This window comes from Trichogramma pretiosum, unplaced genomic scaffold (assembly GCF_000599845.2).
Source record: "Trichogramma pretiosum strain Unisexual culture from Peru unplaced genomic scaffold, Tpre_2.0 scaffold30, whole genome shotgun sequence".
In the NCBI taxonomy this organism is placed as follows: domain Eukaryota; kingdom Metazoa; phylum Arthropoda; class Insecta; order Hymenoptera; family Trichogrammatidae; genus Trichogramma; species Trichogramma pretiosum.
Window position 1 is genome coordinate 736,754 of NW_019641675.1, and position 27,572 is coordinate 764,325.

Genomic DNA, 27,572 nt, shown 5'->3' on the forward strand with positions numbered 1-27,572 from the left:
AAATGTACATGAACACATTTATTGCGTATCAATTTAACTTACAAATATACGATATTGTTAAACTATTCAAGGACAATGCGACCACTGAAAGGAAACGGACGTACACATATATAGGTATACATGCAGCGCTTGGATTACCAACACAAATGATGGATAGATATATCGTCGAAATAGTGAAGGGTAATTTTGTAACAACAATGCTGGAGCTTACAGAGAGCTAAAACATTAAAGGATTTTACATTATCACGTCCTTTAACACCATTCGAATCAGATCGATTACGCATTGTGTATACATGACATAAAATAGTTATTATTTTTCAATTTTTTTTCTTATTTTCAACAACGCGTCTGTAGACATTTTTTTGACAGCGCACAACGTTGAAGTTAAAAATACTTTTTGAATCGTAGGAATATCTCGATATGCTTCAATTTATGAGAGTCCTCGAAATAGTTCGTACTCGGCGATGCGTTTCTTTGAAACAAATACAATTTATAGCGTGTATATAGCATTGTAAATATCGCGAGTTATAAACCTTGAAACAATACCGACAGTCTCGGGAATTAACATATATTTTTTCAAGTACACATGTATTTTTTTTTATATTATTATAGAGTAACAGAGTTCCAGTCAGGTTTATTCTTCAAACTTTTCAGCACATAGTAAATTCACTTATACTATTATACATATGAAAAGCAATAACTTATCGATATGTGGAAGAATTAGTACAAAACACTATAACTAAAGTATGCGAATTGCTTTAGCGCGTTGGTATAAAAAAATTCATACTTGGCAAGTATCATATTGCTCTAGCCGATTGATTATTAAATCACACGTCGTTGGCTATACAGCTATCGCGTAATCAACGTATTGCTTTGATTCTGTAAACGCCTAGAGCTGAAAACAAAAATCGTCGAAGCTTTGCTCGATGAATTTTACAACTATTAAGATACTTTTTTAATATTCATTACATACTGGCACAATCATACTCAAAATCACATGGTAAAATCATCGTAAAAAAACAAATCTTCAATTGTTATTATTTTGATATCATAACAGCCACATGATTATAGAAATAGTATAAATTTTAATAATCTTAACTTCAGAAAAGGGATAAATCTACAGATTCATAATTTTTTGGGATGAGATACGATATTTGTAAGTATGTATAATAATAATTTTGTTTGAAATATATTAGGCCTTTTTAGGAAGAGTCACGATGATCAGAAAACTCATCTTCATGAATTATTAGAATCAAGAGTAAAAAAATACTCGAGAGGAATAAACCAGTTACGAAGAAGTTTCTATCTAATATTAAAATTTTCTAAAATATTATTTCGGGATATTTCGTATTAGATAAATATCAACTTTTTTTACTATTTATCTTTTCATTTCATAATCTGACATAATTTTTGTGATCAATCTCAAATTTATGTCACATAGTTTGTAGTGGTAAATCGTTTATTAAAATATCGTATTACTGTACCCTTATGCATGCTTTGATGAAGGAAGAATGTTAAAGACCTGCTTGAACATTTTCATTTTGTCGGCAATTCGTATAATCAGCATTTTTATTTACAATTCTTTGAGACTTACACATTAGAACCAATTATACGTAAATTCGTCGGCAAAACTTCAATTAACATAACAATTTACTTATAAAATAATATGGTTACAACACAGTATAATGATTATATAGTATAAAGATATATGAATATAATTATCAAATTTATAAAAATTATTTTTTAAAAAAAGTGCATTTTTCAATCTAAAACTCGTTTTTTAACTCAAAATCAAGCTTAGTTTTAGATAGAAAATAATTATAATTTAAAATGATATTAAAATTATAAAAAAGGAATTGTGCATTTAAAACCAAATTTCAAGAACATCCGATGTTCAAAAATATATCGCTACATAGATATTATATATACAATTTCATATGTATATTTTTTTACAACGTACTAGGTTACTTTGGAAGCGCTTAAATAAGTTACAGAGGGTTCAATTTCTTTTACAAAAATTGCATTGAAATCGTTGCGCAAAAAATCTTGTAATCATGATTATTGAATAACGAAGAGCCGTAACGATACGCTTCCGTTAGCCGACTAAAATAATTGCGCGATTTTCTGTAAAATTGTTGCACTATGAAAAATTGATTATCTCCTAGAAGAGGGTAAAAATTGCATAATTAAAATCCTACTCAGTACATTAATGGTACACAAATGGTAACTCATACACATACACACAAGTACAACAAGATGCATTGTTGATTGTTTAACCGCACGTGTCATAACAGCTTGTGGTTTTTGATATTATCATCATTTTTACAACTATATGTATACTAACCATAAGACACAAAGAACGGCAGAGCTTTTCACTTTAACGATCATATAATATGGTCATTTTCGATGACTGATGCAATTGCGCAATCTATTGTCTACAAATCGTTTACTTAAAACTATAAGCTACACTAGTGGTGACAATGAAATTCCATCCGTATGTATTCTCTACGTATGTATTGTGGGGGAGAGGTAATCGATTAAATGTACTTCATGACTGAAAGTATAGTATCGAACGGCTCTCAGCACATGGTCTCGCTGGCGGGTGCCGCGACGTCTTTGTCGTTCGGATCGGACTCGTTGGAGCCTCTGGTGGCGGCCGGTTGAGCGAGCGTATGCTCGATCTCTCTGGTAACGTTGATGCTCGGTGGCATGCGAAGTCCGCGACGTCTTGGCCCGGAAAGGGTGTCATCGGAATCGATGGCCGCGCCACGAAGTAACCGAGGATGCGACGTCTCGGAATTGACGTAAAACGTCGTTGAACCTCCCGCAGCCTCATCGAGTTTGTTGCTTTCGTCGTCGTCCACGTATCTGGTTGAAGTTTCGTTAGTAATGAAAAAATTCAAGTAGAATATGGAATATATTTCAACGGGTAAATTTACCTTCTCTGTATCAAATCTTCCATTTGTTGATAATCACACTCCTCGGCGTTGCGCAGATGTTTGTTCTCAACCTGCCAGGCCGTCTCGACGATGTTCTGGCTCTGGCTCCTCTCCGACATGGTTCTGACGCGTATGGGAGGTGGCGAGGTAGGCGGCGATCTCGGCGGACTCAACAAGCCGCAGAAGCTCTCAAGCTCGTCGGTTATGCTGGTGTACTCAGCGCGCATCGACATGAGCAAGGAGCGCGAGGTACTCGAGCTCGAGGACTGAAGCAGGGCCACGCGCGGCTCGGCCCAAGTTACTCCGCGCTGAAAACTGGCCGATGGCACGACAGCCGCTGCCGCTGCCGTGGCTGTGGCTGCTGCGGCCGCCGCTCCAATGCTCGTTTTTTCATTCATCGACTCCGAACGCGTTCGACTGTTACTGTTCTGGCGGCTGGGCAATTCCGTTGAATCCTGGTGAGATTCCGTGGTCGTGGCTTCACCGGAGGTCGCTTGATCTTCAGACGGCTCGTTTCTCAATTCTTTCATCTGAAAAATTGTCAAAAATTAGATGGCTGTCGGCTATAGATTGAAAAAAAAAAAAAAAAAAAAAAAACATACCTCAACATTTACCTTTCCTGTCTCGCTGTCGTCGTGACTCATTGTCGTGTCTTTACTCTCATCTCTGAGAGCGGCGACATCGCCTGCACTAACCGATGACTCGTTGACGCTGACGTTCTCGCCGGACTCGTCGAGAGCATCCACGACGTGGACCTGCCTGGAGGGTACGACGAACGGCTCGTCGTGCTCGCCCGTTATCGAGGACTGCGATTTGAGTCCGGCAGCGAGATAAGCCGCGTCGGTCATGGCTCGTTGCAGCAGCTTCTTGCGCCTGAGCGGCAGCGAGCTGAGCTGAGTGTGCGACTCGGCGTCCGACAATCCGGCCTCGGAGCGCTCTGAGACGCGTCGCGGTCGAACGAAGTCGCTCGAGACCACGTCCAGGTGGCGCATGAGGCCCTCGGTGCTGGCCGCGCGCTCGCTTATGCCCGGCGTCGCGCTGTGTCCGGCCCCACCCGAGGCGGCGGGCGGCATGTGCGTGGCCATGAATCGATGTATCACTCCCAGCGTCGCCAGGGTCTGCTCGTTCAGCTCCTCCAGTATCCTTACGCGCGATTGGACACCCTGCGGAAGAGAAAAATGCTGTTGTAATTTCTGCCGCGGTACCATTCTTTCTCTGTGTTCGCTCCACGCCGTTAATTTCACGCTCCTTGCATAAATCCGCGAGCCAAGTCTCTCTATCTCTGTCGAACCACATCGAATCACGCAATCGAGCGTCGTTCCAGTAAAATAGTGCAGCGTCAGCGGCGCGTACATAATCGCGAGAATGAAAACGGGCATTGCGTATATGCTATGCATGTAGCGCAGCAAGGATAAGTACCTGCATCGACGTGGTCAGGTTGCTCCCCTTCTTATCGATGTCCTCGATTTTCTGATGCATGTTTTCGACTCGCTCGGTCGTGACCTTGACCCGCTCCTCCATCGATACCTGGAGTTTTTGCTCTTGCTCGCGGAAGTAGCCCTCCACGCAATCCTCCTCAAAGTCGTACAAACGTTCCAAATCGTCAGCCGTGAGAAAGAGCTTCAAGCCGTTATCGCTAGTCTCGCCCGTCTGTAGTCGACCTTGCGTGCACAATCTGAGTGTGTGCGATTTTAAGGCACAAAAAACAACAACAACAACAACAAAGGCAATCAATCAATACTATGATTCGCGTAAACAAAACGTTATCATTATTATATGGATACAAGATCGGCGTACATACCTGAATAAAAATCGCGCGAGTAAGTACAAGTGGGAAACAACGATGAGCGGCGGTGGGAGCACGGGCTTCTGCTCGTACTCCATGACGACGGTAAAGCGCTGGAACATCCAGACCTGATGGGCCACGGCGTTCACCTCGATGAAGATGTTGTTGAACACGGCTATGAGCAGATTGATCAGCAGGATGTTGGCCACGAGCAGATAGACCGACATGGCGATCGGCGTGATCCATCTGCCGGGCAGGCAGGGCGCCATCGCCGGATCCTTGTCGCATTCCGGATCGATGCGATCGGCGTACACCTCGCCGTACAACATGAAGTACGGCTCCATGAAAACCTGTGTGCCAAGGGGGCGCGCGTACAAATTACAGAGATCGTAAGTAACGAGAGTCAAGAGAGAGCGAAAAAAGAGTTAGAGATAATTTCCCATTAAACTTGCGAGCTTCTCTCCCCTTCCCTTCTCTCTCGTGGGTAGTTAGCGCGAGATTAAAGCCCATCTCGGGTCTACCCATACTGCTACTAATACTACTTGACGATGCTCGCTCGAGCGAAAGTCATGAGTTTGCGTTTATAAAATCGAGCCTCTCAGCTGTTTTTCCTACTTACGTCTCTGACTATCCTCATATTAGGATCCGCATTAGGATTCAAGATGGCCTGGCGGGCAACGCCGAAGCTCATCAAGACCACGAGCAACAGCACGACGAAGTAGATCATGTTCTTAACCATTTTGCCCATCATCGTCACGAGGGGACCTGCGTCAATGAGAAAAGAAATCGCTGTTAAGTCGACGGAATATCATATTTTTTTTCACGAGAGAAAATTCATAAATGCAAATTAGTTATTAAAAGTCGTGAATTGCACACATAGACTCTCTTCAGAGAGCGAACCCTCATTCTGAGCCGCATAAGATAAAGCTCTTTTGACCCAGAGCTAAGTACTGTACATATACTTACCAAGTACAATAGAGCCAAGTAGTTATTTAAATAAATGTTCTCTTAGGGAAAATACAGGAGAAGGCGAAATATGTACTGGAGGTATTTAAGAGGCCACGTCGTTGAGTAAGCTATCACACTGGCGAAACCTAATTTACTGTTACAACGCGACCCGGTCGAATTTACGAAGTTGAAAAAACTTCACACTCTCTGCGTATAACTACGGGCTTTATGAATTAATGTATCACTGCGATCACTGGATATTAATTTAGGCCGCATAATTGAATGTAGAGGCAAAGCGTATCTGTGTGTGAGTGTACACGCGCGGCTGCGACCGAGGGAAATCGATAAAGTTTACGAAATTAATTACAATTCCGTATGGACCTTAATTCATTATAGCATCGATTACTGTCGCCCAGGAGCGAGATTACTCTCTCTCTCTCTCTCCCGCAGCAGTTCCAAGTTATATACTGCATATAAAGCGGTAGCATAGATTATTATTCGCCCCCGCTCGCCTGAGACGTAATACCGCGCGCGCGATGTAAAATTGAAAGCTTCCGCAGGGCAAAGTGCATATAGCGCAGTATACAGAGCGAGTGTAAAGAAAAAGTTTCTCGTGCTACGCACCAAAGAGTCGCCCGATTATTAAGCGAAGCTGAAAGAGTTTTGACTGCGTTACGTAAAAGTTACTGCTACAAGCCAGCCAAGTTATTAAAAAAAAGTTCATCCCCCGCAGTTTGTCGCAAGTGGAATTTTATTACAGAGAAAACTAATAGCTAGAGCTCACCCAGATACTTGTTGACGCCGAGGATGTTGAGCATTCTCAGGTACCAGTACATGCAGCTGACGCAGTAGATCGTGCGACCCTCCTCGAAGCTCGACGGCCTCAGCCTCAGCACCAGGCCGATGAGGAAGAATATGATGGCCCCGGCGTCGCAGGGATTCCACAGGTTCCACGTCCAGACGCTGAACTTGTGCGACAGCGTCACTGGCTCGCTCGTCGCGATCTCGCGCATCTTCTCGCAGCCCATGGTGAGGATGTAGGCGATGGCGAAGCACTCGGGCCAGGACGGCGTGTCGGGCATACGCACGAGAATCGTGTACGAGAACAGCACGAGGAATATCACGTATGCCGTCTGTGTTTTTGGTATTTGTGAGAGAGAGAGAAAACATTTGTTATTAACAGACATATCCTTGCCAAAGGGGCGTTGCGCTACAATCGCAGCCGCGATTACTCTAACGAGCGAGAGAGAGACAAGTCCGTACCACCGCGAGTCGTTCTCATTAGTTGCAAAAAAAGCTCGACACGGATAATTTACAAAGCTTTGACAGGCGGCGCACACAGCTTTCATGCTACATAATGGCCGTTGAGTCCCGACGCGCGCGCGGATGCTCGTTTATTAAAAGCCGACGAGCGTATATATAGCTTACGCTCCAATAATTACTGAAACCCGTTTAAAAAACACAACAGCGCGACGATTCATCTCTCACAATGCAAAACAAAGAGAAAGAGAAAAAAACCCAACTACTCACAGCATTGGCCCAGAATTTCGTAATGGGCGCGGTGTAAAATTCGTACAGCTTCTTCTTGTTCTTCAGCGGTCTGCTGGACTTGTTGTCGTACAGATAATCGGTGGTGACGCCGTAGGCTCGATGCGAGCCGACCTCGTCGACGTCGGTGTGCACCTTGCCGTTACCGTGGACGATCGTCTCCTTGGGCACGGCTCCGGTGCTTTGGTCCTTGGCGATCAACGCTTGCTAAGAATGATGAACAAAAAAAACAGCCGGCCGAAAAAAAGCGCGCATTTTAATTTCCATGAAGAAGTTGAATTTTTATGAATTAATGTGTATTTATATCGACAGGCACACAGTTATCCGTTTCTTCATTAATTGTAAAACGAGACTTTGTATTATATATAGAGACAGTTACGAGAGAGATGGACTATCAAGTTTTTCGAGGAAAATTTGACAATTACATTGAAAAATTGTTAGTCCAGCGGTATTAGAATTTTGCAAACATTATGCTATTCGACATTCGTGAGTAAATAGCTAAACATATGACATGAAGTAGAATATTACATCAAGGTATTTGTGTAATTACGTAAAACCGCATCGAATAATGCGTACTTTACGGGATTAAATGTACACAACATGAATAATAACGATAATAATAATGATAATTAAATCGTTTTCAGAGTTTAATACCGTCCATCAAGTGGTTCATATAATTAATTGATGGAAAGAGCAGTTTTCATAAGCAAGTTTAATTAAAAGCTATGCCATCCACATAGCGATCGTTCAAGCAACGCAAATTATGTGATATTATTAATTTAAAAAAGATAAATGGGTCGAAATAATCTAATTATAGAATATTTTATTATAAAAGTGGAAATAGGAAATAATAAAAAAGTGGATGCAAGAGTAAAGGCTTATTAACATTTCCTCCAAAGTGCATTACCACTAAGTTTTATATCCTGTTAAAAGTAATGTTAAAAAGGGGGTAGTAAATATCGAAAGACAAGCAAAAATTGTAAAAAATTTGAAATAGTGTTAATATTCAGTGACATTTTTAAATTAAAAAAAAGTTTCCCATTAGTCATGAAAAGGTGATATACGAGTGATTTATTTCGTTTGCCCATTTGCATAAATCATTTGAAATCCCCAAACCATACAGACAATAAAGCAAATTTTAGACAAGCAACATGTTATATTCGTGTCATTTTGTTGTTGTTTTTCGTACATAACAAAAGTATTCGTGACGAAATGTGTAAAAAACGTCTTACACTATAGGAAGTAGTACACAATAGGCAGAGATAGAAGAAGAGTAGTAGTAGTAGTAGATCAGCGTAGAAAAGTTAGTAACAAATGTGCAAGAGAGACTTGCGACGTACATATTATATGAAAAAAAGCGAGAGTTTTTTAAACAGAATATTTTTTTTCTTTTGTCGGGATTTTATCTGTACCTTATTACTACCCTGCTGACTGATTGTTTTGCAGCGTATGCTCATGCTTCTGCGCGGCGGGCGTTTCTACAATAAAACAATCATCATAGCATACCGGAAAAGCAATCATCGGAATCGATTAGCTATTATATACAGCTCTCGTACGTACGCACATCCTTTTTTACTATTTTTTCATGTAAATATTGCAGAAAAATGAAAATTAATCAAGAGTAATAAAATAGTTTTCAAAAACAAAAAAAAAAGAACATAGCTTCAGCAGCTCCATAAAAGTTAATCACTGTAAAGTGCAAAACAGAGATTCGATCGGCCTTTGTCTCCTGAAGCACAAAACGAGCTTTACCAAAGCTCATTGTGTTCATTAGCAGTCGCTACAGAGTGAGCGTTAATATATATCTGCGTGCATTAGTCACCATAAGTAGCTTTCTTTTGAAAGTTAAGAATGTTTCAATGCTGTACACGTCGAATTGTTAGTTGACAAAAGTAGAAAACTTAGACACACGCGTTCTGCTGCTCTCTCGTAGATCGTTAAGAAACTTTTTTTTCTCTTCTCCTCTCCGTTCTATATATAGGATATTATATGTGTGCTGCTATTATCACCTCCCTCGATTCAACGGGGGGCGCGCGCGCTTTTCTTTGTGTATAACGACGTCTCTAATGCATTAGTCGATACTCGCTCCATTAGGGAGGAGAGCATTTCTGTTCCAACTACTACTACACGCAGCAGCAGCATCCATTGCGCGCGCGAGAGAGAGCAAGAGAGAGGCAAGTTAATTTCGAGATCGAGAGGCGAGTGATTTTTCATTATTGCCCGTTCGTGCCCCGGATTCTTTAATCTATTTTGCTCGTTAAAGCTCCGCGGGGGAGTCTTCGTGGAATTGCTTTTGTCGAATGTATCAATTGACGAATCGACGCCAGCGAGAGAGTTGACTTACCTCGACGTCGGGGCTGGGAGGCGTGCACGTCTCGGACTCGCTGTCCTCGTTCTCGTCCTCGAGAGCGATCAGGTGCTCCTCGGCCGTCTGCGGCATGAGCTGTAATTCTTCTCGACTTTTGAATTCCAGCCTGGGTATATAGAATGGACAGATGAGACCTAGCATGATCTGCAACAGGGGCAATGGGAAATGTTCATCCACGTCTCGATATCCGTATAAGCAATCAAATGCAATTAGGATCGAAATGAAGTTTACCGAAGTGCAATAGTCAATTAAATGTGTCTACGTCGGCCGTTGGCTACTCATTGAAATGAGTTTTTCAGAGAATAATGGTAGACTACGTAATAAAGGAGCGCAATAGCAAAGCCAAAGCAACCAATTCCAGAATAGTATTAAATTTCATCAGAGAGTCCTTTTAAGAATAAATTTGCCTTGTTTTGTTACAAGTATTAATTTACCTTGCGCAGTCTTTCATTGGCCTCTCGTTTCTATTATTTTTAGCCCGAGTAGAAAAGCTTTGTAAAAAGTTACACAAAGCAGCTGCTGCACGCGATCCACGTACGTACCTTGAAATTTGTACTTTTACGAGTACGTAATCCTCCCATCCAGAGGTCGGCCAGGATGATTTGACTGCAGGCGTGGGCGAGCAGCGCTCGATGATTGGCCGTGACGGCCAGCGAGAGGCACGTCTGTCCCGACCAGTTTTTCAGCTCCGAGGTGAGCAGCTGCTGCGTGTGATCGTCGTCCTGGCGATAGCAAAAGTCCAGCAATTCCAGAGCTGAGGAGAAAACACGGGCAAAGTCGTTGATAATAATCACGCTGAGCTTTCGCGCCTGACCAATTTCTGATCTCGTCTACTTACAGATATTCTCGAACTCCCTTCCGTATCCCTTGAGCTCTTCGTAGACCTCGGTCTCGAGATCGTCCTCGGCGGCCTCGTGAGCCATAGCCTTGTAGAGTTTCGAGGCCACCAGGGCCTTGGCCAGCGCCTCCTCGCCGTGCTGCCACATGAGCAGGGCCATCTGCTGTCGCTTGGTCAGCACGGCCCAGATCAGCAGCTCGTTGAAGGGATAATCGAAGAGGCCGGTCTCGAGGGTGGCGGGCAGCGTCTCGGCCAGCAGACTCATGGTGGATTTCTGGCCGCCAGGATTGGCGAACGAGCGATTGTTGACTATGGCGCAGCTGTTGCGATGGGCGTGATGCGACATCAGAGCCCCGGAGCGCTTCATCACCGACGTGTAGCGAAAGCGAAACTTCTTGCTGGTGTACTCGGAGCGATAGGCGCCACCCATGAGCTTGTTGATGACGAGGCCGATGTCGTGCAGGGTGTACATGTAGCCGCGCGGTATGTGCGGCCTGACGTCGCGCAGTATGTAGCCCAGCGTGTTGGTCGGGCCCTCTTTCTGTAACAGCGCGCCATGAACAACGCGACGGTACGGCACACGTGAGATGCGGTTGCAGTTAGCGTTTGCAATTATTCAAAACAGGAAGTGCCGCGCGCGCGCTCTATTGTTCCAAGTGCAGCGTCGCGCGCGTTCCGTGTGGGTGGTCGAGTGGTCGTCGTCGTTTCACAAAGGATAAATGGAGCTTCGAAAAGCCGTCGATCGATCGCTTTTCTCGTCGTTGTGCGAGCTCTGTTCTGGGCGGCAGGCACGCGAAGCGACTCGCACACACAAAACACAATGCATGAAACATTACGTTCGACGGTATTTTTACTTCTTTTTTTTTCTCGTTCAAAACCGCAAGCTCGACTCGATATATAGCTCCGCGATATATGCGGTATAAATATTGATGTTACTATTAGCGCTCGTAAATTAAAGACGAACTGCGTGTGCTCCGGTCTCTCTCGCTCTATCTATCTGTGCCTATATACGTACACGAGTTTATACGAGCGAAGAACGTGAATAGTGCGCGCGGTATATACATCGTTGATTTATTAATGAGACGGCAGGTAGACGCGCACGCTCGCTCGCTCCTGAGTGCGCTAAAAGCACGTTCAAGTGCAGGCGCGCGTTATGATTAGGGTTTAAAATCCACCGTAAAATCGAAGTCGAGAGATTCTTTTCTAGGTCAAACGTTATTCGTTGGGATGAAAATTATCGATTCCCCACCCGAATTTTGCGAAAGAGAGAAACAAACCGATATATTATTCCAGCGCAAGCATACACTTGGGAAAAGGAGACTCGAGTATCGGTGCTTCGTTAAATTCGAGCGCGTTACATATAATGTACGCCGTACAATAAAAAATGATTCGAGGATACACATTGGCAGAGAGTATATAGTAGCGAGCTCAACGTCGAACTCACCGTGTTGTAGAGCTCCTCGAGCCTCGGCATCGTGAGGAACTTCTTCATCGACACGCCGTTCTCCAGCAGCAGCTTGACGAAGTCGATGCGATCGTGCTGCAGCGCCTCCATCATCGAGTGCTCGAGGGCACCGGGAGGCCACTTCTGCCCGTAGACGAAGATCTCGCTGCGGGCTATGTCCACGCGATTCCAGATCAGAGCGAGCGACAGCTGCTCCGCGGCCGACAGCTGCTGAGATCGGAACAGGGCCGTGAGTATAGTTTGGTCGAGCTCCTGCGGCTGATCCTGCAGTCCTACCCTGAATACGGTGATCTAGAACGCACGCGGGGAGCAATCGATGATTATGTAAAAGTGAAAAATAATTTTAAACGATAAATCAAAAGTATAAGTGCAAAAAAAAACTTACGAGATGTCTTTTTCTGATGCACTGGAGCAGCTCCGAGTAAAGTTGATTGGCTTGCTCCAGACCGACGTCGAAGGTCCGCTTGATCGTATCCAACAAGTGGTCTTTTATGTTATCCAGAACCGAATCTCCCTCTCCGTCCGTCTCGTTTTCAACTGCGTATCTAACACAAATCGCGATATATAAGAGTGTCGTTACGTTCTCGATTGAAAACGCGCAAGAAAATCGATCGTCGCATTCGTGATAACAAGATACGGGTATAGGAAAGGATTTGCGATGCTTACTTATGCATGAATGCAAGGATGTCGGCGGCCCGACCGGATCCGTCGCACACGACCACGGGCACGGGCGGCTCGTCCGTCACGTACTCCAGCACCGAGCGTATGGTGTTGGTGCCGCCCTCGATCACCAGTGCCACTACCGGTATGCTGCTGAAGGTATCTGTGGGGAAAGGACGCGAAAAACAACAAAAAATACGTAAATTTTTACGTGCGCAGAAAAACTATGATTGAATAATTTTGATATTTACATGGTTGGAGCTTCAGGTTCGATATGTATTTCTCCAGTTTTCTGCGAAGCATGATCTCGGCTCCGTAACGACCCCCAGTGCCATTGTCGACGAGCAAAAAATAAGAGTGGCGATTGTTCAGTACGGCTAATTTTGACCTACATAAGTAAATTATCATCGTCGAGAATCATCAATGGTCGATACGTTATACGATTAATAGTATTACGTCCGGTTTTATTACTCACCAGGGCGACGCGAACGACTCGTAGGGCATTTCTCGTCCTTTGCCAACGAGCTCGTGGCTTTTTTCGAGTATTCCCCATGGTGCTATGCCGATACTGACAACCCGACCTTGTCTTTGTGCTCGCTCCAATAACAAAGCGTCTCCCACTTGCCTAGTTACTCCTAGAAGAACAACGAAGTATCGTTTTTTCACCTTTGTATATTTTTTCTCCCCGTCTCAATCTACACGGATATTGCTTATCCGTTCACTCGAGAGACCGAGAGAGAATAAAGATTTTAAAAGCGACTACGATGACGACGAGAGTGCCGAGACGAGAGGACTTGCAAATAAGCTCGGCGTTTTCCATATTGTCGGAAACATGAGGAAAAGTGAGACAGACGGAGAATCAACGATCGGCCTGTTTCAATGTGCAATTTAAATTGATCAGTCGCTATACACGACACGTAGCGTGCCGATAAAGAAAGAGCTAGAGATAGACGACAAGCACTATGTACTCGGCGCAAGCTCGAGTACCAGCTAATTAGCATTCGAGAGCTTCTTACATCGATTTTCTCTGCCTCTCGTCGTCGTCGTCGTCGTCGAGCTCAAAGCGAGTTTTTTTCGCAGCTGGTACACGTTATCGTTTCGCTCGTGCTCTCGAGTGGATCGCTAAATTTTATCTTTTTCTCCGCGTCGCTGCGTCGTCGTCGTCATACCTGTATTGGTACCACCGGTGAAGATCCACGCGCCAGTAGTTTTGGCAGCTTTCAAGAGACCCTTGCGAAGCACCTTCTTCAAGGTCGGCTGAAGCTCGAAATTGGAACGGCCACCGTGAACGGTAATAAGAAGCTTAGGGAGGCCGAGGTTCCATTCGCGGCGCAATAACTGTACTATGGGCTCGGGCTTCGTGTCGTGCGCTAGTCTCACGTACTATAAAAACGAGAAGAAGGCGGTAGTTAAATTTTTTATATCTCGATGGAACGTCGAGCTTTTTATGAGAGAGCATTTTTCATGATGACTGATCTTTATTAAATAACTTTGCGCGGACATTAATCGTTAATCAAAATCTCATATATTGTTACGATACCTGAGCCTTGGTTGGATGTGGCAGTCCCTGGAACTCGATGGTACCGTAGGCATCGGTCGGCAAGGGTTTCGTGTTCTTGCCGGGCGTCCATTCCTCGCGTTCGGCCTCGGCGGCGGCTCCGGTGGCGTAGCTCTGGATATCCGCTCCGGTGCCGCAATGATGCGTATACGAGTGACCGCAGCAGCAACTGTCGGTAATTTACACGATAATCTTCTGTTTACTTTTTGGATAAGGATTGACGGAAAATTTTGAAATATTGTATGCAGAAACCTTGATAAAATTTTGGCTACTTTTTACAAAGTCAAGTATTTTGGAGATTATATAATACATTACAACATTTTCATCGATTTGCTGTTCCCTACGACCGTCGATAGATACATAATTTTTATTACGTACTTGGTAATTTTAACGAGTATTTTTTATTTCGGTTCAAGTGCTATTAATAAAGGTTAAAAGCCAGTGTAAATGATATTTGTGTAAGATAAGTCTCGTTGCGTGTGTTGTATAGTAATTTGTTTAAAAACAAAAAAGTAACAAAATTTGAAATAAACCCACACAAACAATGAAACGTGATTGAGCATACGATTATCTGAGAAAATTGGAATTAGGAAGTACAAATTTTCATGATTTATAGATAATGAAAAATAACTCGGAAGATTGGAAAAGTATATCACTACACGGTTCTAATGCCCGACCAACTCGATAAAAGCCGAATGCGAAGAAAAATGGCTTTAATTAAGAAGGCAATTGAATTTATTGATCAGATTCTGATAATATTAGAACTTTATCGAGGTTCCAATTGAACTTATGATCTCCGATAATTATATAAAGTAAAGCCACTATTGCTATAATAATTACAGATACTGCAATTTAGACGTCTCAATAAGATGTTTTATTCAGCAAATATATTGTCGATTAAAAAAGTTCATGCCAAAGTCAAAGAATTATTAAGCAGCTGCTGTAGACGTTCACTGGCGAACGTCGTTAAACTTGACATTTAAAGTCTCAAGCTTCTAACAATGATAATTGAAAATTAACATCATCGTATGAAAGAATGTTTACAAGCAAGAAATACTCTTTCAAAAAATACGTTTAAGCTTATTAACTCCACTCGTCGAAAAAAGATTTGTTAGATTTTTCTACGTAAGCTTCTTTTAAAGCTATAGATAAAGCGAGGCTTATGGCAAAGATCATTTTTTCAAACGGAACGTCCAATAATTTTTTTATACGTAGTACCGCAACTGAATGCAAGATTACCTTATTTCATGTTTGTTATTTATGAAAAATTGTAAAAATTTTGATTTACATATAAAAGTAAATAGTTTTGGTAAAGCTTTGTACCAGTTTTACTTTGAGTTGAACTCACAAAAAAATTGCAAAAATATTTTTCGTACGAATAAAATACCTTACAGAAAATACGATTTATTTTCCGGTTTTGTAAAGAAACATTTTTTGCATTTAGTGCATAGATTTTTTTAACCGCAATATCGGTGCTCGAAAAACTAAAAGCATAACTTCATTCCGCATTCGCCGTACAGTCGAGATCGATTCCGCAAAAGAACGCAAAGTAGGCAATTTCTTTTTACTTCATTTAAAACTGCGCGTGCTAAGCTAAACTCGCTTCTTTGTATTTCGCGCTCGGGCAGTATTATGTATCGTATAACAGAAGCACAGCAACAGGTGGAAGTCCAAGTATACAGTATATAGTAACAGAAATAGAATATACTTGCTTACACACACATACACACATAAACGCAATGAAGTAACGGCGAGTTAGTTTTTAGTGTATACATTTATATAATGGCATAGAAGCTCTGCGTTGTCGATTAGAAGGCTTAAGTCAAGAAAACAGCAAGCGAAAATGAAAGAGACAAAAGAGAGTAGAGAGGGAAAGAAAGGGAAAGAGAAAATAAGTTTTTTCTTTTTTTAAAATACGCACACATACACACAATCACATTACGACACACACACACAGATGCGCTCAACACAAAAATTCAAACCACACAAGATTCGATCTTGGCGCATTTAGCTGCTCTTCTCACCTTGAAGTTGTAATCACGTCGTATTCAGCATTCTTATCGCCTCTAACTTCTTCAAACCTACAAAACGCCATGATGAGACGAAAAAAAATATAAACAGAATAAACGTAAATCAATTGAACTACCAGTGTAATAAATCATATTGTTAACATAAAATTTGTCTTGGTAAATTGTATATAATACATATTTAAAACGTATAACTGATAGCGCGTATTAAGTGTATAATAATAATTAATAACTGATGATGACAGATTAATGCACTAATAGATTTACAATATATGTCGACGCTTCAACGCTATAGAAGTTCATATATTTGGTTTAATACAAGAGAGACAATGTGTGTTTATAGATTACGTACTTTACGGATAAGCAGTATACATAATAAGCAGAGAAATAAATCATGAAATAATAATGACAAAAGTAAGTAATTATCAGAGAAAGTTTTAGAAGTGGTTATAAAAGCGTGATTGACTACAATAGATGTAAATAGACATGAATGAAACGCTTGAATGCGACTTCGTGCATATTATGTTGCGTGTTTTGCATTCGACATATGTGCCATCGATTTTACATATTGTAACCTGGGTCAGGTAAACAAATGTCATTAACAGCTTTTTGTTATTCACCGTCCGAATTTTCGTAAATCTAGCCTTTAATTACTCAATTATAATGGACGAATCGTATATTTTCTTTTGTTTCGACTCACTTGTAAGAGTCAAGTGTTTCTAATAAAAGGAAATCAACGTCACATCGTAACTGTTAGTTATGTGCAAAGTTTACTTACCGGTGCTCGTCTCGGGCACTCGGGATGAATTTCGTGCATTCTCGTTTGTGGAAGGTGGCCTCGATCCAACTTCGTTCTGTTGTCTGCGAATAATAGCGAGGTAGAATTTTTTTTAGTATAACGATGGAATCATCTTTAATGAACTCTTTAATTTGCGGAAATTATCGTGGTAAAAATTGCTTCCAATTTAGTAAACGAATCGAGAATTCACTGAATTTAAAATAATTTTAATGTATTTGAAAAACTACTATAAAATGAAGCAATTTTTTGGGACGGTTTTTTTGTAAATGTAATATTTCTCATAAAATGGTAAATTTGACAAGAATGAATCGTATCGTAGAAAACATAAACATTATTGTATAGTTAAAGTGCAAGTTATAATAACGAATGAAGTAAGAATTACAAATAAAATTAATAATATTATTACGAAACGTGCTGTGTAAACGATACAAAATTTAAAATTCATAATATGACAAATAAAAACAGCTTTTGACAGAAAATTATACAAAAATACGTCTCAGCGTGCCATTACTATCATAACATAATCGATGATTATGCGTGCATTTTTCTATCGAATCGAAAAACTGTTTGTGCTGTGTTTTATATACTGCTGAGGTTAAAAAAGGTAATGTTTACTTTATGTGTTATAAAAATACAATGAAACACAAATATTTATCTCAATTTTTTCCCATTAGCTAATGCTTGTTTCGTGTGAGATAATACTTCGTAAAGAAATAAAATAGCCTGAACTGGCGTTCATAAAAATTTATTTTACCATAAAACTGTCAGCAGATTTTTATTTATAAATTATTTGCCAACTGTTAGTATATTTCTTCCAAACCACCGAGCGTGTTAAGCTGAGATTAATAAATAAATAAAAAAAATTATCATAAAATACCTTCGCTTTCTTTCGTTTGATTCTAGGAGCATTAGCTCCGCAGATTATATTTCCAATAGCCATCTTGATTATTGACACTTGTACTTTCAACCTATATCATTGTCAATCAAAATCATAAAATAGTGCTGAGTGAACATAAGAACAAAAACGTGTTACCTTAAAAATAATAAACTCACTCTTAAAATAACAAAACACTTTTTTCATCATTAATATATTCATAATTATCAAAACCGAAAAGAGAAAGAAATCGGAGAAACGATTGGTACACAATACGGGCACTGCGACATCATGACACCGAACGCACAGTGTGAAGACTGAAAAAAGCTGTCGTCGGGAGTATACGCCGACAACACAACGAGGAGAAGATAAGATAAATTTATATCAGATATAGCCTATACGAACAAGAGAGACACAAAGAGTAGAAGGTGACTCTGATTGTTCTTATTAAAAACACTATTATTCGTGCATCGTGTGTGATAAAGTCACAAACCAAAGATAAACTGATTTTACTACTTGAAGAAGGTGTACGAGAATTTGCCATCATGGTTAGAAGGTGAAATTCTGTCGCTCGAAGTCGTTGTGCATGTTGAATGATGCAGCGATGTGCGTCGGGATAAAAGCTTAAGGTTGTTTCAGTGCGTACTAAAAGTACGAAAATGTTCGGAAAATGTGCGGTAGCGGTTGTGCACGTGGACACACGGGTGGCTTATATATTTTAATAGTGTCCTAAAGTTGACGTGAGTAAAGTAGAGTTATTATGAAAGATTGCGGTGAGTGGAGTATGTTTCGAATTGAGAATTGCAAATGAGAGAATAAAATTTCATTTTTCCCCGACATTTGCATAAATGCCTTGAGGGAGCACAAATTATATGTTTCATTGTTGATCTTGCATTTTCAAATTTTTTAATATTTCGTGCGTATTTTCTCATTTACAAGTTACGGTGAATTTTTACTTTTAGTTTCATTATACTTTCGTTGTACGCAACATTTAAAAAAAATAAACTTACCAATATTAATTAAATGAAAAGACAGACACGAAATTAAAAAAATGTTTTCCTCAATTTTACGGGGCGTAACAATTTAAAAAAAAAGTTTACGAATGTAATATAACAAGCACAACTAAAAAGTACTCTAAAAGCTTGAACTTCTACACTTTTGAACTCCTGTATTTATTTTACTAGACTCGAAAGTAGCAAACTTGCAGCTTAAAAAATGCTAAGTTAAAAATTGAGAAAAACTAAAACTACTACTTGTAATAAGGTTGATGAAAAAATGCGATGTAGTGCTAACAAAACATATATAAATATATAAATAGTAAAAAGATGAGTGACATACCACTCTGATACTTTTCCCCTTGTGCATCATCCCTCTAGATTTTTGTGTGTAGCTGCTCGGCACTTCGCATTTTTTCCTGTGAAAAAATTGATGCTTCATATGATACTATTCTTCCAACGTGTTTTATCGTTGAAAATTTTTAGACATTCTGAAAGGTTAGTTGCGAGCTTTTATTGTTGAATGAACCTCTTGATTCTTGGGCACATATCTAACTAATGAAGAGCTGCAATTCAAGTAGGTCAATTTGAATTTTGTTTTCGCTTGTCAAAGAATTGAGATCAATGATATTTATTACCTTAAAAATAAAATTGGCTACAAGATTTATATCATTTTTCATTAATTTTACTACCAACAATTAAGGTCTTGTAACGACATAATCATACAGATGATGGCACGTGGGCATTGAGCTATGAAAGTCCTCAAAGATCATAGGTATATTTCCCTCTGTAAGCATACAAAATCATAGTTGTTGGATTTTCTTCGCCGCAATAAATAATTAAAATAGTAAAAATTGTCAAGCAAAGTCATGTAAAATTTGACGTTGAGTGGTCTTTTTTATCACTTTAGCACGATACTTTGAGCCGAAGTCTGAGTAGCTTTTCTCGAGTTTCAGTAAATAACCTTTGAATAATTTATCGCTGAGGAAACACGATGATAAGAAGAGCAAACTTACAAAAAGTTAACAAAGTAAAATATAAAATGATGTACGAGGTGAACTTGAAGTGCTTGTTTGCTCAAACGAACTTTTGAATAGTTAGAGAACTGCACAATCTGCTGTAAATTGAAAAGTTTAATTGATTTCGAAATTAGAGAGGTGTCGTACAACTTCAGCTGCTCACTGCTTATCGTTTACAACGCACTCTTGATATTAAATAAACGTATCTCTCGAAGACACTATTGAAATCTCTCAAAACTTACATCTAAGTGCGCGGAATTAAAATTTATATCTTAGCTGTCGAGTTATTGTGGGAATTTGTTGTCGAGAATAATTTGTAAAATCTTGTTTCATTATCAGACTGGTATTTTTATCGATGATTTAATCATTGAATTTATAATGTCGGAATACAAATCTCATAATTAATGTTCCAGATGATCTTTTGTAGATATTCGAGAATTCAGGTCTATGCAATCATCGATAGAGTGAGCAAAGCTTATTAAATAATATTTGCAAGATTTTAAATCTGTAACAGAAAATTACGTGAAGCGTACGATAAGTAGCCTTTCTTACTGTTATTTTTCCTTAATCTATTATCTTTGTCAGAATTGAAAGTTTATCAAAGAAAGTGTCCATATTAATTCATCATTTTATAATACTTCTATCGGTGGAGTGCACAGTGGAATAAAAATTATAATTTTCAACTTTTCAATAGTATTAGGCGCAGAATTTCGCTTATCTTTTATCGTCATAAGCAGCAGCAACAGCGGTGCATCGTTGCACGAAAAAAAAGAAAAAGGAATGAAAAAATTTTTCAACGCTTGCCATATTGCGAATGTGACCTGTATTCAACCATAATATACAGGACTAACGCATAATGCATGGTTTAGAGCTTTTTTCCATTGCCTACTTTTTCCCGAACAAGGAGCTAAAAACACTTTTTATATATCATTCTCAAGCTTGGTTGCGCGAGAAAGAATTTTTTTTCTCGGGGCGCAACACGGTAAATTTCTCCGCGTTATACTCGAAAACGGAGAATACGCTCACCTGCTTGTGTCTTTGTGAGTGTGTGCACGCGCGTTATACGCGCCTCTGCGACTCGAGGTCGGGATGAATTTTAAACGCTCAAAGACGAAGGGTAGAAAGGCATTTATAGGTTTGTGCGCGCTGGAGGTTTTCGTATCTGATACGTGCGTAGCAGTGAAAACTGCGAGAATATGAACGTATGAATATTGCATGCATCCAATCTTCTTTTTTCATAAAACTGCCTCGAGCGGAATGAAGATAACAATAAAATACGATTAAAAAGATACATTAGAAACTTGGAAAATTTGATAGCTATATTCCCTCGGGGAGTTACATAGAGAAAAATTATTAAAAAAAAGAAATATTCTCTTTTAATAACTGATATCTCGTTTTCTATCTCGTTCGTCTAATGGAAACGCTTCAATGGACTGCTATACATACGGGAATACGATTGAATGCGTTTATAATTTATTCCTCGTCAAGGGTATATTTGACATCGTTGAAAGTGCAGCTCTCGCACGTTTTGAAGTAATCCAATGAAATCGAATTACTCCAAGTAGGTTACATGCACATTAGAAAGGAAAAAAAGAACCTATCGTTGATTAAGTCACGTATCATATACCTATAAGACATTTCTCGCGGATCTTTGTCGTAGTTGTTGCTCTTTGCACTTTAAGTTCGCTTCTTATTCTACGATTCATTTTTTTTTCTCTCGCGATAGTATCTGTGCGTTTAAAGCTCGCGTAAACTCGCGTCAACTCACCTCGTTTGCACGCAGTAAACGTGCACGAAATGGAGAACAAACACATCTTTTTACGAGTATTCCTAACACCTCTTCGAGAGAGAGAAATACTCGATTTCGAAAAATGGCACTTACGTGCGGGCCTATATAACACACAATCGAATGAAACTCAATACTTTAAAATGTTGCGGAAACTCAAATTGAAAAACATACATCGTGGAGAGAGCTTTTTGCGCGATTAAATTTATCGGAAAAAGAAGAAGACGAGGCGAAGAAGACCATAAGTAATAGTTATCGGAAAAGGCCAGCACACGAATGTCGATAGGTGTACTGCGTTCGTATAATGTAAAAGCACTACTAGTCGATAACCGATACACGCTGCCGTACGCTGCGGGTAAATGCACGTATTTTCACATCGGAAATGATTAAATTTTCCTTTTTCATTTCATGCATTATGTCTGCAAACGCTATAGAGGGGATGAAACCCGTCGGGGTGGTATTACTTATTATTGCCAAGTCAACCGTATCAAGCTTTCGCTCTCTCTAGCGAGGTATAGGTGCTCGTGAAGTGGCGTGGCTGCGAGCACTTTGATTTGTTATACCCTTGCGCATTAATTAATTTCGTTATATATTTAAAACGACGATACGCGCACGAGAGACGTATTCGGGCTAACCTTCGACCGAATATTTATTGTTATATTTTACGATTTATTCTCTCCGAGCTACGAATCCCTGACATCGTAGCAGGAACGATCGATTCTAAGCCTAAGAGAATATTTTGCATAGAGACCAAGTGCGATGTTTGTTCTGTCGAAAGAAAAACGTTTACTTTGCGATTGATTTTTTCCAAACAGAAGTCGGTACGTAAGCGTAAACGCGTTCATCGAAGTTAAAAAAAAGTAAACGTTATTTTACGCGCAACGTTTCAATTCGGGTGACTGATGCAGAGAGCACAAAATGGACAGGTTGAAAAAGTTCCCGCACGTAAAGTGTAAACTTTAATTCGTTCAGGAATAAATTCACGTGCGTAGGGACAAAATAAACAAAGAACGCGCTTTTCGTTACTCAAATATACGATAAATCAAATTGCCGCGGGCGTTAATTAAGTATAAAAATTGACACTTAAATATTTTCATCGTTAAATAAGCGTGAGAGCGCGCGCACGTGACAAAAATTACGAAACAAAGCAATTTGGGTTTGGCAAAAAAAAAATGACAAAAATTCCCGAGATGTTTATCGCGGATGAAATGGACGCGGCGAGAAAATGAAGAAACTACGGGACTGGAGAGCTATTCACTTGCAAATTTTGCATAAAAGAAAGAATTTATATTAAAAAATCTCTAAAAAAGTCTGGCTTTAATTACGCTCCGAGAGTCGACGGCGAGTCGGAAAAAATAAATAAAAAAAAGAGAGGAAATAGAAGAGAGAGAGAAAGAAAAAAGACAAATAAGCGGGCTAACTCTTTAACCCTGTGGCGCTGTTTGTCAATCGGGCAGGCAGGCTGAACTACACGGAGTTGGCACGGATCTTTTATGTTTTATTGTTTTATTTCGTGCGCGCAACAAATCCACCCTCGTGTGCCCGTAGCAGCAGTAGTACGTCTCGGGTGCAGGCCAAGGCCTTATACACATGTATTGCATTGAAAAGAACAAGAATGTACCCAGGTAACGTCGATTCGAGTCGAATGCATATAGGACCGTGTACTAGCGCGTACGTGTGAAATTCAAAGAAATTCAATCCATCGGAAGGGGGCAAACTTGCGCAAGCTCGAGGTTCGTACGCGCGAGAGGGAGAGAGTGACTTGTCCAATGCAAACTTTTGTTCTCATTAATTAATTAATTAATTTAGTCGAGCGAAGCCCGCGTCTTGCTGGGTTGGTTCAACGAAATTCTATGACGTTCGCTGCTATTCGTATACGTTATTTAACGTTTTCCTTTCATTTTTATTTTATTTTTTATTTCATAAAAGCGCGTCTGAAAGCAAATGTCGTGCAATCTCAAGACAAAGAAACTCGTTTCCGCGCGATAACGCGCAGCAGAGAGAGCCAAGAGAGAGTTATGGCGCTGACGTTTTAATCATTAAGGTGAAAAGCTCTCGCGGGTACATCAGAAAATGTTTGATTGCTCTTGGGCGCGCGCGTGTATATTTTTCTGCGTAAGCTCCACAGGTATTAACGAAGTCGAGATAGGTAAAGCTCACTTTTTTAGCCGCTTGTTTCGCGCTTAATATAACAAACGACTCGCAGCAGGCAGGCGTTGTTTTGCACTTTTATACCAGGTCATGTCAACGTGTAATTTTCTCTTTCTCTCTCTCTCTTTGCGCAAAAGAACTCGGACTTTTCAAGGAAGTTTTACAAAACAAAAAAGAAATAAAAAAGAGACGAGCCGCCGAGGGATATCGCTTAACGAAGCGCGAATTAATCAGCAAAAGCTCTGGCAGTTGTAAACAAAATTAAAGCCTGCCGGAGAGCCAGCTAGTAGCGGCTGATTTTCACCTCTTTGATAACAAAGTTAACGGCCTTTATATTTAGAACGTTAAACCACTCAACGGAATATCGTCTCGGGTATATAATGTCTAAGTTTATTAATATACCGCCACGAGTGAGAGACGGTGTGTACGTGAGTCCGTGCGCGCGCGTGTGTCGTGTGTGTGTGTGTACAGCTTTTTGCATATGAAAATTTTGCTCCGGATTTCGGGCCGCAAGTCGATCGAGGCCGAAAAGTTTCCGCCAAAACTTTTCCCTTTCAGAATGAGAAACGAGAGGTAGTAGCAGTAGGTAGGTACACACGCAGCAGAGGTATACAAAAGAGAAATTTTGCACATAACTTGGGGCGGCGCAAAGTGTATTTAAACGCACAACTGCATTTGGTCGGCGGCATGCCTCTAAATATACACACGCATACACATTGGGCACATTTTATTACCTCGGCAAAGAATACCAGCTGAGGATCTCGAGCTCTCGCTGACTGGGCCAACAAAAGTAACAGTAACAGCAGCAGCAGCAGCAGCAGCAGCAGCAGTTGAAGCAGCAGCGGCAACGGCAGCAGCAACGGGCTCGCAGTAACAATAGCAAGTGGGGGGCATATTATTACTGCTGCAGGCGTTTTTACCACTGATGTTGGCAGAGTACACTACTACTTCTGCTTCAGCTTCGTCGGCGCTTCTCGTGCTCATTGAAGTATATTATTTTCTGCTTGGCTCGTATGTGTATGCGGCACATACATTTACGTTTATATTATTATATATATCGAGTGTCGCACGCACTTTTTTACCCGCAACACTCGCGACTCGAGTTTTTTCTTATTATTTCTTTCAACTCGATGCCCCTCACTCAAGTTTTCTTTGTGGCATGCATTAATCTCGCCGCGCGACCGTCTCTCGCCGGGCTAATTAACGCCAATCGCCTCGTGGGGCCTCGCGTTGGATATTAAATATACACAAGTTCGATATACACAAGTCTGTCTCTGTCTGAATACGATGCGTGCGATATATAATAATCGGGCGAGAGAGCGACGACGTTACGATTCCGGAGAATTCGCGCTGCGCTGTTAAAGTCGCTCGGCTGTCGTCTCGTGTATATATATTTTAATTATCTATATACGGTTGACAACGGCTGACTGGCTTTGCTCTTTCTCTCTGTCGCACTCGATTATGCGGCTCTGGAGTGGACGCACAAAGGAGAGAGAGACGATATTATGACTTTATGCTCGACGTACGGCGACGTCGACGACTGCTATCGCTTTTAATAATCGACGGCATTTATTTTATATAGTATAAACATTACATACGTGCACGCGACGGTGTAATGTAACGAGGAGAATGCGGAACAAACCGTTAGGATGTGTGTGTGTGTGTTTCAACAACGAGTTCTTGCAATGATGATATACATGATCGCGGCCTGAGAACAACACAACACTACTACTTGTCGTCGTCGATTAGCCTTTGTTTCACCAACTTGCTCCTTTTTTGATTTTGCTTCTCTTCGATCACGATAATTCGAAAACTAGTCAAGTACAGAGGGCAAGAGAGTTCACACGTTGACGTTCTGTATGTGTGCAGCCAGAGTTCGCAGACACTCACCAATAAGTACAGAGAGAGATACAGAGTTATAACTTTTTTTTGTAGGTTAGGTAGCGCGCGTGGTTCACAGTCACACTCGCGACTTCTGTGGCACGATTTTCGAATTCGCAGCTTATTGCAGCAGCAGCAATCAGCAGCATTAGCAGTAGCCGCCGCAGCACACAGCACACAGCTCGCTCTCGAGAGTCGGCGAAATTTTCGACTCCGACTTTGGATTCTTTTTTGATGTATTATATGTGTACGGTATAATAACGAAGTGACTTTTGTTGGTGTACCGATTGAGCAACGCACACTGTTACTGCGCGGAGCGAGCGAGGGGCCGAAAATTTCGGAAAAAAAGCTAACAACGAACGCGACGTTCTCAAGCTCTCGCAGTTCACTGATCGACGTCCAACGGACTATATCTATAACGCAGAGAAGCAGTTCGATGACTTTTGCACGCGTATGTATATTTTATACGCTGCAGACTATTGGTCGTCGTGTCGAGTGTATGTATTATTCGAGAGCTTTGTGTGCCTACCTATGGGCTTTTTATGCGGACTATAGGTAGTCTAGAATATGTAGGTATCGTACGGAGAAGCAAAAAAGTTGCGTGCGACGACGACGCGCCGAGGGCGAGCGGACTACTAGACGACTCCGACTTCCGAGTATAGCGAGGCGCTACACGGTAGCAGCAGCAGCAGCAGTCCGCGAATCGAGTAAAACCTGCCTATAGTACCACCCATATACATTGCTATATCTATATAGATTTTGCGCACACGCACAGGCACATGTTACATTATATATATAGTATATAGAGAGACGAGTACCGAGTCGAGACGGGCAATGTAGACTATGCGCCGCGCGATATACGAGAGCTTCAGATCGTGTATGTGTTAGAGCTGTGCTGCTAGTGCTGACTGCTGTGCAACGTCTGCGTATGTATGTACACGCGCACGCCAAGCGAAATGTGTACAGCATGTGCAGATGTAGAGCACCGAGCACAGGCTGAAAAGTCTGCTGCAGACGTCACCCACCACGGTGGTGGTGTACGTGTGTGTGTGTGTGTGTGTGTGTGTGTGTGTGTGTAGAGAGACCCGACGATGCTGCTGCTTGCGCGTGTGCGGGCTTCCACGTCCATACATGCAGCAGCACGCGAACAAGCTTACGAAAAGTCAACTTCGGAGTTCGTTTGCTGCTGCTTCATGATTGTTTATAGTCAGCTTTGTGTTTGTGTGCAGCAATGGGCATTATCAGCGTGTGCACGAAAGAGAGACGGAGAGAGATAAGCAAGGAACTCCGCAGTGCACATGCGCGCTTTTGTATTCCGTCTGTGGATTCTGTGGCTTCTGCTCATCTGATGCTGATGCTGCTGCTGCTGCACTTCGAACGTGCACAACGAGATACCGTCCCAAAAACGGAGTAGCCACAGCAAACGAACCCCATTGTAGTTTGCGCAACCCCTACTGACGTTGAGGCCGAGCTATAGGAGTCGAAAAAGTAACGGACATTAGGAAGAGTAGTTTTGCAACAGTAGGATATGATTTATCAATGCGTAATGGATATCAATTATTCCGATTGAGATGTATTGTTCGGCCTATAAAGTATGAATATTGACGAAATGAGGGCCAACTTGATACGGCGCAGATATTATCTGTTATGCTATTTTTTGTTTTTGTTTACAGCGGAAACATTGAGTAGTCTGATCGATTGGGCGCGTATTTGTCGACAACATCTCTCTCTTTCCCCCGTGCGTCTCTTTAAATTTCTCGGAAATTCGAGCTCTTTAAAAAAAACATTAAATATTGTGTACACCGCATGTCATCGTGGCTCACTGGGCCACAAAAATACTTTCAATTGTACGCATATGATCCATATAGCTGTATATATCGAGCTGCGGCGCGCCAAGAATCGAGCTTTCGTATTATCACGCAGTTCGGTC

At 41.1% G+C, this 27,572-nt stretch overlaps 1 protein-coding gene across 8 annotated transcripts; it reads right to left on the reverse strand.

The window, feature by feature from the left end:
* On the reverse strand, window positions 1-26,357 carry LOC106653222 (transient receptor potential cation channel trpm). 8 transcript variants are annotated; one of them, XM_014372582.2, is made up of 25 exons: window positions 25,404-26,163; window positions 19,444-19,592; window positions 19,149-19,371; window positions 17,814-17,904; window positions 16,916-16,998; window positions 16,135-16,191; window positions 14,093-14,279; window positions 13,722-13,935; window positions 13,028-13,187; window positions 12,804-12,940; window positions 12,559-12,715; window positions 12,278-12,437; window positions 11,872-12,183; window positions 10,428-10,968; window positions 10,132-10,343; window positions 9,566-9,733; window positions 8,634-8,699; window positions 7,204-7,428; window positions 6,458-6,806; window positions 5,345-5,490; window positions 4,741-5,075; window positions 4,359-4,614; window positions 3,542-4,102; window positions 2,940-3,469; window positions 1-2,868 (listed from the first exon to the last, which is right to left on the reverse strand). In XM_014372582.2, exons 4-25 carry the CDS (start codon window positions 17,874-17,876, stop codon window positions 2,580-2,582), a joined length of 5,208 nt encoding a protein of 1,735 aa, XP_014228068.1. In that variant the 5' UTR covers window positions 17,877-17,904; window positions 19,149-19,371; window positions 19,444-19,592; window positions 25,404-26,163; the 3' UTR covers window positions 1-2,579. The 8 variants fall into 8 exon arrangements, with proteins under 8 accessions (XP_014228068.1, XP_014228064.1, XP_014228066.1 ...); XM_014372578.2 differs by lacking the exons at window positions 17,814-17,904; window positions 25,404-26,163 and adding an exon at window positions 26,172-26,357; XM_014372580.2 differs by lacking the exon at window positions 17,814-17,904 and having other exon boundaries at window positions 25,652-26,163.
* Window positions 26,358-27,572: the final 1,215 nt, after the last annotated feature.

Coding starts and splice junctions, on each gene's coding strand:
- LOC106653222 (XM_014372578.2), bottom strand. CDS start 19,247: ATGAAGCATCAATTTTTTCACAGGAAAAAATGCGAAGTGCCGAGCAGC. Junction 12,716..12,803: donor GAACCTGAAGCTCCAACCAT/GTAAATATCAAA, acceptor CTTTCCCCACAG/ATACCTTCAGCAGCATACCG. Junction 9,734..10,131: donor GTAAAAGTACAAATTTCAAG/GTACGTACGTGG, acceptor CCCCTGTTGCAG/ATCATGCTAGGTCTCATCTG.